The sequence below is a fragment of the Mandrillus leucophaeus genome, unplaced genomic scaffold, assembly GCF_000951045.1.
Source record: "Mandrillus leucophaeus isolate KB7577 unplaced genomic scaffold, Mleu.le_1.0 Scaffold789, whole genome shotgun sequence".
In the NCBI taxonomy this organism is placed as follows: Eukaryota; Metazoa; Chordata; class Mammalia; order Primates; family Cercopithecidae; genus Mandrillus; species Mandrillus leucophaeus.
This window is the reverse complement of record NW_012108574.1, coordinates 949,121-960,556: the sequence shown is the minus strand read 5'-3', so window position 1 is coordinate 960,556 and position 11,436 is coordinate 949,121. Positions and strand designations below refer to the sequence as shown.

Here is an 11,436-nt window from a genome sequence, read left to right as displayed (position 1 = left end):
AAAATAAAAAAAAAAAGATGGGGTGGGCCTGGCATGGTGGCTCACACCTGTAATCCCTGCACTTTGGGAGGCCGAGGCAGGTAGATCACCTGAGACCAGGCCTCTGTGGACAGAGTCTGATAAGATAGATAAGGAAAGTAGCAGATATTTAGGACTTAAATACGATCTAAAAAAAAAAAGGAAAGAAAGAAAGTGAGGCCCAGAAAGCTTTAGTGACTTTTCCTCGTAAGCTAGTAGCGTTGCTAGAACTAGAATTGCATCTCCTAACTTCCAGCCCAGTGCTTGCTTTCTATAAAGTGTGCCTTTTTCTTTCCCTTTTGACTCTTAGCTTTCCCATTCTAAGCTGAGTCCCACTGTAACCCCACACACTTATGAGAATTGTTTCAAGTGCTTCTTGAATCTTATCCTAAAACCAAGGGTTTTTTCCTGCATTTTAACTTGGTTCTGGGACCTCAGACCAATGGTGTCAGATCACCTATGACTGACTTTTTTTTTTTTTTTTACCGGTAATACTTCTTTAGAAATTTGATTTAGGTATTAGTAAACTTCACCTATTTCTCCCATTTTTTTCCGTTTCACATAGAAACAAACAATTATATATATGATATTACTACACGAGATTTACATATCAGAAGGCCGATTTTCCTTTATTCATTCAGTGTATATTTGTGATGCAGCTTCCCTGGGTGACCATTCTGCTAAGTGCTTCTATAGTACACGAACATGAATGAGACGGTCTTTTACTTCAGTTTAAAGTAAAGTAGTCCCCCTCCTGTGTCTTTCTAGAAGAAAACTTGTTTCAACTTTTCTGTATAGGGTTAACAAAAGAGACCTGATCTGTACTCTCTCAGAGAGCCTTTAGTTTAGTGTAAAATACAATACGGTTGACTCCCCAGAACTTAACTACTAGTAGCCTACTGTTGACTGGAAGCCTTGCCAATAACATCAACAGTCTATTAGTACATATTTTTATGTTATATGCTTTATATACTGTATTCTTGCAGTAAAGTAAGCTAGGGAAAAAATGTTATTTAAAAAATCATAAGGGACCAGGTGCGGTGATTCATGCTTGTAGTCCCAGCACTTTGGGAGGCTGAGGCGGGTGGATCACCTGAGGCCAGGAGTTTGAGACCAGCTTAGCCAGTATGGCAAACTTTGTCTCTACTAAAAATACAAAACAGCCGGGTGTGGTGGTGCGCACCTATAGTCCCAGCTATCCTGGAGGCCAGGGCACGGGAATCCCTTGAACCCAGGAGGTGGAGGCTTCAGTGAGCCGAGATCACACCAGAGCACTCCAGCCTGGGTGACAGAGTGAGACCCTCTCTCAAAACAAACAAACAAAAAATCTTAAGAGAAAATATTTATTGTACATTAAGTGAAAGTAGATCATCCTAAAGTTCTTCACTTTCAGGTTGAGTAGGCTGAAGAGGAGGAGGAAGAAGAAAAGGGGTCAGTCTTATTGTCTCAGGAGTAGTAGAGGCAGAAGAGGTGGAGGAAATGGAAGCAGGGCAGGAAAGGCAGGCATACTCGGTGTACCTTCTGTTGAAAAATATCCGCTTATAAGTGGACCTGCACAGTTCAAACCTGTGTTGTTCAAGCATCAGCTGTACTTCCCTTTAAGACAGAGATCATCTGTGATCAGACCAAGTGTCAGAAACCTTAAATTGTAAGAAATCAGTTGATCCTTCCTTGTAAATCTTGTGATTGAGAGATTTAGCTGAAGATAAAATAGTATTTTTAGGTATCTCAAGTATCTCTGAAAGGTAATTTCTGTTACCACAGTATTCTTTTCCGGGGACCTAGCTGATTATAGAGAAAGAGAGTCCTCTGTAAATATTATGTGGGTACTATTGTTGGATTTTTTAGTTAAAATAAAGTAACTTAAAGAACTATAGAAAATTACTGAAAAGCACTTCTCTGCAATGCAAATGTTCACAATCAGACAAATTGGCATATGGTCATGTAGACCTAAACAAATTTTAATCTGCAATTTCAAGACAAATTATCAGTATTTTAAAGTAAGAATTTTAATTCAATAAATTAGAATAATTTCTTCAATGGAGTAGTTTGAGGCTCTTTAATTACTTTCTCAAGACAGGTATAGCTCTTTCCTCACATGAATGGTAGTTCCTAAAAGCCAACTGTTTGTCTAAAACAAATTCCTTCACGATATTTGTTGAAAACTCTTGATTATACAATCTGGTTTTCATTCTAGTGAGTACAGTAGACTGAGCATGTTTGTGGACCTGTGTTGGTCACACAGACCCCAAGACAGAATGTGGAAGCCACCTTTGGTGAAGAACCTAGATAACTGGTTTTAAGTTTTCATCTCATAATATCTAATACTAGACCACTGGATTTGAGTTGTTTGTGATAAAATTTGTCAGACATTTCATATCATTTCGTATCAGCTTCAAAATCATTGAAGTAGTGTTAATTTTAAAAAATAAATTATAAAAATCAGTATTATAATCAGTTTATTTTATAGACTGGGTTACACTTAGGATTTATTTAAATGTTTAACATTTTTATTTCCAATTTTAAAAAGTGGTAACCTCTAGCACTCTTTTTATTGAGAGTCTCTTATCCAAAATATACACAGCATTCTTTGATATTTTCTGTGAAATATCATTAGGTCATACCAATATCCACCTTCCATCAATTTCCCTAAAACTCAGTGATTTCTAAAGCCTAGAAAGTTGATGACTAGCTGCCCCATTTGAAATGGCATTGAGAAGAGCCCTGTGTCTTCTCTGAAAGGAAGTTGTGATTATGGTCAGCAATATCAGTAACATTTCAGCAAGAACATCACTGACTTGTCAGATACGTATGCCCTTGCTCTTTTGCCAGTCCCCATCTTCCTTGCACTGTCCTACCCCCAGAAGCTTCATCGTCTGAGAGCTAATTTGACTTAAAACTGATAGATTTTTATGTAGAGTGGAAAATGAAACTGTACATTCTAGAAGTATTCCTAATTGATGCTATTTCTCTGCAAATCCTTCTTTGTCTAAAGGGAACGTGTTGAGAATACCAGTCGCCCAGGAGAGATGCAGGTAACCATTCAGAACCTAATGCCAGCGACTGTGTACATCTTTAGAGTTATGGCTCAAAATAAGCATGGCTCCGGAGAGAGTTCAGCTCCACTGCGAGTAGAAACGCAGCCTGAGGGTAAGTCTTCCACCTGTCTGTCAGCACCCCCAGAGGTAGACTTTTCTGAAGTTCTACCTTTGTTTAGCCTCGCACACCATAGGGGAGCAGAAGATAACAATTCCTTACCTTCAGGGCCCTTATCAATTATTGGAGGCAAAATTAATTTACATCCAAAAACAGCAAATAGGGTCAGGCATGGTGGCTCATGCCTGTAATCCAAGCACTTTAGGAGGCCGAGGCAAGCGGATCCCCTGAGGTCAGGTTTTCTAGACCAGCCTGGCCAACATGGTGAAACCCTGTTTCTACTAAAAATACAAAAATTAACCGGGCATGGTAGTGAGTGCCTGTAATCCCAGCTACTCGGGGAAATAGCTGAGGCAGGAGAATCACCTGAGCCCAGGAGGCGGAGGTTGCAGTGAGCCGAGATCGCAAAACTGCACTCCAGCCTGGGTGAGAGAGTGAGACTCCGTCTTAAAAAAAAAAAAAAAAAAAAGCAAATAGTATGAGACAATATACTTCTATTGATGCTTTTCTACATGTTCATATTTTACTGACCCTTTAAGACTTAGCTCAGATGCCTTCTAGAATCTTTCCTCTAATATTGTTATCTCCACAGTTCTAAGGTATTTATTATATTCTTTCTTCAGTTATGATTATGAACTTACCTTGCTGACTTTGTAGCAAAGACGGAGCCTTTGTCATCTTTACATTTCCCACAGTGTCTAATGTCATGCCTTGCACGTGAAGTAGGTATTTAATGATTGTTCTTAACTGGATTGTCTATCTTTAGGCATACCATGCTCTTTAGAATCTCCTTGAGGCTTTATTTTGGGCCTGTGGTCTTTTGTGCTACATAGGGTTACTTCTAATTACATTTCTAAGATTTTCTGTGACTTGAGTGTCAATCGGGTTTATTTATAGTATAAATGTGTTGTATATCTTACGTGTGGGTTGTAAACTATAGGCCCAAAATTACAAGCAGCCGAATCTTAATGAATGCTTTTCCTACTTGAGGTTTTTGTCTGGACTTTTGCCTTCTTTTAGCACAAGTTGTTTTTCCTCAGTGTATTCTTCAGTCTACTTTTATTTTTAACAGCATTAGTTTTTCTGTATTAAAAACCTCCAGTAATAATAAAATATTTTACTTTAAGTAGAGAGTATTTTAGATATATTTGTAGAGGCTACTGACCAGGCAACTAAACAGATTAAATGACTTTACCAGTGGAACTATAGAAATAATTTAAGAACTTTACCTGATGGGTAGAATAAGTCAAGAAGCTGTAGAACTTCACTTTCTAATGCCATGGCAAATCACTTACCTGTCAAATATTTATTGAGTATCCCCTACACCAGGTAATGTGCAAGATACTGGAGATGCAGGGATGAACAAGCTAGGTCTTCTTCCCTTAAAGAAGGAGCAGGCAAGATAGGAGACCTTTCATCATCTCAGTGACAGAGATTGAAGATAGGAATCAAACCTAGGCAAGAACAAGAGGGCCATCACAGAGTCAGGGGGTTGATTTAAGGGAAGAGTGTGTTCTCATTACAGGCAGGATGTTGAATTTTACAGTTATCTATGTTCAGACAAGAGCAGGAATACTCTATTAGGTTTCAAGCTCAGTTACATTTCATCAGCTTTCATATAGAAGCATCATTCGTGAGAGATACTAGGATACAGAATAGAGAAAACTGACTGTAAAAGATAGAAAAGTTAAGGCAGGATCCTAGGGAAAGATGAGACCTCAGGCTGGCCTTGAGGCATTTGACTTAGAGCAAGCATATTGTGGGAAGGAATTTGCATGACCCAAATCCCAGAAATAGAATCTAACAGTGCACATGCAAGGTAAGTCATGATGAAAATGAAGGAAATGCAAGGGTCCTATCCTGAGGCTGTAAACCTTCTGAAACTACATGAAAATAAATCTTTGTGTCTGTACATACTCACATTTCCCTTGGAAAGAATCTGTAATTTTCATTATCATTTCAGTTCATATGTCAAATTGTTGAGAGCCACTGGGAGGGTCATTGTCAAATTTAGAGATGAAAGAAAAGGGGTGAAGAAGAGTAGATTTATTGAGTGCCCACCATGTGTCAGCCACTGTGTTAGGCAGTCAGGATGTAATTGTTAGGCAGTCAGGATGTAAAGATGAGTAAGACTTGACTTCTGTCCACAAGGAGTTTATGGTCTGGTACCATAGACAACAGTGTGATGTGTTATCACCTTAAGGAAAGTAGAAAGCACAACCATTTATTCAAGGAGTTTGGCTAAAAGAAAATAGTTACAAGAATATAGGTAGAAGGGGCAACAGGTTCTGGTGAGGGTATTTTAGGGATGGAGAAGAGACTAACATGTTTTGGCAAAAGAGAAGCAGTTTCTGAAGAGATTTGCATTTCATCTGGAGGTGTTCAGCTTGTGTGGGGGAGGCATAAATGTTGGAACCAGCCCTTGGAAAATATCTTACATATTTAGTTTCACAAACCAACTTAACATTTTTTCCATTTATTATGCCACTATACAGCTGAAATGAAAGAATTCATTAGCACCTTTTTTAGGATCATATTTGCCTACACTTGGCCAATGAATATATTGAAAATGATTTCAAGAGAATTTAGGGACTGTTTTGTTTTTCTTCTCCTTTAATAAGTTAGAGGAAAGTTTCCCATAGCAGCAGAAGTGTGACAAACCCCACCTGTCAGGCTGCACAAAATGCGCCCTTAACTTAAGTGAGTAACATGATTCATAACTAAAGCAAACAACTGTTAGAGTAACCATATTCAGATTTCTCTACTTTGGTAGCAAAATTAATCTTAAGCTATGGTGCTGTTATTCAGGAAAGCCAGTTTGTTTTACATTTTGTTAGTTTTTTTTCCCTTCCCAGTTTTTAAATCCAATGAATTACAGAAACACTAGTGCCAGAGAAATTGTTTTCAAATATAGATGTCTACCAAAGTGTAGGCATAGACAGCTACACGGGATTTGTGTATAAATTGGAACTGGAACCTGTCAATCAGACAAAAAGAATATAGTAAAAGGGTAGGTATGTGAGCCATTGTAGGAGACAGAGCCAGCTAGACACTTAAGCAGTCAGCCAGTGATCCAGTCCTCCAGTCACATGCATCCTGTCATGGATATTGTAATCATCTCCTGAAGGGTCCTCTTGAGCCCATGTTTTAGAATCAGCAAGTACTCGACTCCTGGGTCCACCACAAGCTAACTTTCCCATCACTTGGGAAAGATTGTTAACTTCATAACCTCACCTGTAAATGAGGGTGATAATATTCATCTCATTTGGTTTAGTGCAAAGATTATATGAGAAAATACATGTCAAGTATTTAGTGCTTGACTGACTGTAACCATTCAATAAATGGTAGCTGTTTTACAATTATTATTCTTTTATCTACTCTTGTTCCTTGACTGTTTTCTTCCATACATGTGTTCACATGTCCTTTCTAAACACAGATCTGATCGTGTCATGCTCCTGCTCATAATTTTTCAGTAGTTACCTAATACCTACTAGAGAAAATATAAGCTTCAATAGCAGGACATTAGAGGATTCTTCACTATCTGATCGGTCATTGTTTTCAACATTCTGTCTCCCATATCCACTCTGTTTCAACCAAGCTGAACCACTTAACACTGTCTTTTTGTATATTCTCCCTATTGACCCCATTGACTGGAATGATTTTCCCCTTGGTATCTGAGGAAAGTGTTCATTTTGCTTGACTCCAAGAATTCTTCACTAATCCTTCTTTTCCCTCCCAAACCCCTCCCAAAGCAGAATTGTGTGCTCTCTCGTCTTTCTGTTTTTGTTATAGCCATTACCTAAATCTGTTAGCACTTAAGACATTTTTTGTAACTGTTTATGTATCTGACTTTCCTGCTAGACTGGGAGTTCTTTGTGGGCAGGAGTCTCTTCATCACTGTATCCCTAGTGCCTACCACAGTGCCCGGCAGAAGGATCTCTTTCTGTGGTGGTTGCCTTTTATGTCTTGTGTAGGCCCACTGCAAAACTGGGATTTTATAAACCACAAGGAAAGTTTTTCAATGTAATTTCTGGCTTTGATTTGAATCATAAAAAGGAAAATGTGTTTATATATTATTCTAAAACCACTTCAATCAAATCCATTGTTTTCTTAGCTTCTATTATTTTTAAAACATGGCCAATATGACAATATTGCCAAGAACGGTTATTGAGGAGTGTAGCATTTCATTTATATCTTGCTATCTCAAACTTTTCTTTCTAGTTCAGCTCCCTGGCCCAGCACCTAACATTCGTGCATATGCAACCTCGCCTACCTCCATCACTGTTACATGGGAAACACCAGTGTCTGGCAATGGGGAAATTCAGAATTATAAATTGTACTACATGGAAAAGGGCACAGATAAAGAACAGGTATGAAGTGAAGCAACTTTTCAAACCATTGATTGGAATAGTAAAGTCGAAATATATTTCCAAAACTCAATAGTTGCTTGACTGGAAATTTGAGGGAGAAAAAGATATATAGGAAATGAAAAGTTGACAGATTCTATTTCTTTGTACCAAGTTTTATTGCGTAGTTTTTACCAGCAGCGGTCACTGAACATCAAGCAGTATTTCTAAGTAAATTGTCAGTTTATGATTAATCTGCTTTGACTGTTAAAGAACCTTATGTAAAAGGGATAAAATCTGTTTCATGTAGAATATAGAATTTGTATAGCTAATTCTTTAATTTTCAGCTTTTCTTTTGGCTTGAGTTGTGTATGTATAAAATGTTTTATTTTATTCAAGGATGTTGATGTTTCAAGTCACTCTTTCACCATTAATGGGTTGAAAAAATATACAGAGTATAGTTTCCGAGTGGTGGCCTACAATAAACATGGTCCTGGAGTCTCCACACAAGATGTTGCTGTTCGAACATTGTCAGATGGTGAGTCTTTCTTCCTCTGGAACAATATACCACGCTTGGTGCCCCTGGTGGTTTAGTTGTAAGATCATGGGCTTTGATGTCTAGAAGATTCAGTTCAGATCCCAATTCTACCTCTTTCTGGTAATACGACTTTAGGAAAGTCTGAACACCTTTCTTTACATGTAAAATGTAGATAATACCAACTTCATTGAGTTGCTGTAAAGATTGAGTGAGAAAACATAGAACATAAAGTGCCTCTTACTGAGTAGGCTCTCAGCATTTATATAAGTAAATACCATTGCTTGTTCATAACACAGACCATTCCAGGGCTTTTGGAAGACTAGCCTTGTTCTACTTAGCAATCATATTTGCATGCCAAATTAGTCTTTCTAGTTCCTCCATATTTGTGACTGTTTTATTTCTCACCTGTGACTGAATTTCTAAATTAAGTTATATACATACCCATGACCTACAGCAGTGTTTTTTGAACTACAGCTTGCCAAAGAGATTAAGTAGGTCAAAACCAGCATTTAAAAATATGTATATTTTTAAAATAGAACAGAAAAGATTAGAGTTCATTGCACTTAGTAAGGGTATATGTTGTTTCATGAAACTCAGCTAAATCTAATGTTTTAGAAAAATGTCTTTTTTTAAAATTTATTTATGTGTATACAGCTCTTATATAAACACCCATGCTTTAGAAGCTATAGTTTAACTCCCTTAAGAAAATAGTCAGACTTAACATCACCAATAAAAGAACAAGCTGACATCACGTGCCTCCTTATGTGATATGTGGAGGAAGACACAATATTACTTCTGTTGTATTAGTCCCAAAAATATTTAACTTGAATCTGATCATGATGAAACAATGAGACACATCCCAATTGAGGGAAGTTCTGCAAAAAAAAATTTTTATTTTAACTGACTTGGATTCTCAAAATATATTAGTTTTGTGAAAGAAAAAAACAGTTGAGGAATCATTCTAGAATCTAGATTAAAGAAGAGTAAAGACATATGAAATAAAATATGTATGATCTTTGGATCCTGCATCTGGACGTAAAAAAAAACAGCCATAAAGGACACTATTGGTATAATTACTTAATGTTAGATACTTACAGTATTAGGCAATAGTAAATATTAGATGTTATTAGCTATATTAGATAATATTTTTGTGTTAAAATTTCTGAGTGTGATTTTCGTATTGTGCATTTTGTTGGAGGATGTCCTTGTTCATAGGAGATACGTGGCGATACACACTGCAGAATTTTGGAGTGAAGTATGATGACTGCAGTCATCTCTCAGATGATTCAGAAACAATATGTAGAGAGATAAATCTGTATACATATACATAGAGTAAGATAAATAAAGCAGAGGTTGCAGAATATTAATAATTGTGAATCTGAAAATAATAGCCATTCATAGTACTATTCTTGCCACTGTTTTCCATGGGCTTGACAGTTTTCAGGATTAAAAAGTTGGGAAGTCTGGTGCAGTGGCTCACACCTGTAATCTCAGCACTTTGGGAGGCCAAGTCGGGCAGCTCACTTGAGCCCAAGAGTTCAAGACCAGCCTGGACAACATGGCAAAACCCCATCTCTACTTTAAAAAAAAAACAAAATAGCTGGGCATGAGTGGCACACATCTTTAATCCTAGTACTCAGGAGACTGAGATGGGAGGATCACCTGAGCCCAGGGAGGTCAAGGCTTCAGTGAGCTGTGATTGCACCACTGCAGTCCAGCCTGGGTGACAGAGTGAGATGCTGTCTAAAAAAAAAAAAAAAGTTGGGAAAAAGAAAACAAATAAACTGTAGGTGGTTATACCTTGGCTACTGAACTACATAAGCCAGTTAGTCAAGATATTGGGGAAAAGTTAAGGGAAAAAAAAGTTTACTGTAGGCTCTTAAATCTACACATGAGGCAAATTTTAACTGCATTAAGTGTGTTGGCATGTTGACTACAGTATCTGTGGGAATTGAACACATCTCAGCATGGTGGCTAGGGGAAGCGCTTTGGAATAATGCAAATCTTGGTTCCGATACCAGGTGAAACAAATATCTTGGACAAGTTAACTTCCCTCTACCTCTTCTGTAGTTTTCTGATCTACAAAATGGAAATGATAATAGAAACTCTGTTCTGAGATTATTATAAGGAATAAGTGCCTGCCATGTAATGACCATGCAGCAAATCTTTACTATAATGATGATAATGAAGACAATGATGACAGCTATGTTGGATGCCTCTGCAACTCAGTCACTTCTTAACATGGAGATGACTGGATCATTAATGTACTTTTTTCAAAACACCATGTGCCTAGGTCCTACTCTAGACCCTCATTACCTGAATCTCTGAGTGTAGGCTTAAGGCACTTTGCTGGGCACAAATTACAGAAATTAGCAAGACACATTCTTTTGTCTTCCAGAAGCTATAGTACAGTGGGCACTTAGTTGTATACCTGGTCACCAAATGTTAGAGACAGAAAGGGAGAGGTTTCCATGAGTGGATTAGGAGAGAAGGGCTAAAGTCAGCAATTTGTGAGTGCAGAGAAAACAAATTCGGTTTACTTTGCTTGCTCTCACCAATATGAAGGGAGATACTAGAGAACGTGTGGGCCACACACTTTGAGATAACCCTGGGTTATGTTCTAAAGTGAGGAACTAGGCCGGGCGCTGTGGCTCACGCCTGTAATCCCAGCACTTTGGGAGGCCGAGGCGGGCAGATCACAAGGTCAGGAGATCGAGACCATCCTGGCTAACACGATGAAACCCCGTCTCTACTAAAAATACAAAAAAAAAATTAGCCGGGCGTGGTGGTGGGCGCCTGTAGTCCCAGCTACTCAGGAGGCTGAGGCAGGAGAATGGCGTGAACCCGGGAGGCGGAGCTTGCAGTGAGCCGAGATCGTGCCACTGCACTCCAGCCTGGGCGACAAAGCGAGACTCCATCTCAAAAAAAATAAATAAATAAATAAATAAAGTGAGGAACTAAAGTTATGTGGCTGTTTGTTTAACCAACAGTCCCAAACTTCTCACTTCTAAATGAGTATTTTCTGGTATCTGGTTGCCTCAGGAAGCCAGATGGTTCACTCTACCAGCTGTCATTGCTTAAATATCTTTGCTCTCCTTGGGAACTGCCTTCAAAACCAGCTTAGAAACTCCACAAGAAAAGCCAGGCTTACTGATGTATGTACATCTCATTTTGATCCATAATGTTATTACCCCATTCAGTCACTTGCCGTATTCCAGAAAAACATGATTGTCTGCCAAGATAAAGATAGACCAGGGCCAGATGCGGTGGCTCATGCCTGTAATCCAGCACTTTGGGAGGCCGAGGCAGGTGGATCACCTGAGGTCAGGAGTTCAAGACCAGCCTGGCCAACATGGTGAAACCCCATCTCTACTAAAA

At 38.4% G+C, this 11,436-nt stretch overlaps 1 protein-coding gene across 1 annotated transcript in view; it reads left to right on the top strand.

Moving 5' to 3' along the window:
• Positions 1–11,436, top strand: part of NEO1 (neogenin 1) — a gene marked incomplete at its 5' end in the record, with an annotated part of 68,839 nt that overhangs the window by 5,617 nt on the left and 51,786 nt on the right. Inside the window, 3 exons of the mRNA XM_011967128.1 lie at positions 3,014–3,168; positions 7,396–7,544; positions 7,920–8,058. Coding sequence (XP_011822518.1) covers positions 3,014–3,168; positions 7,396–7,544; positions 7,920–8,058 — 443 coding nt within the window. The remainder of the gene's footprint in view (positions 1–3,013; positions 3,169–7,395; positions 7,545–7,919; positions 8,059–11,436) is intronic.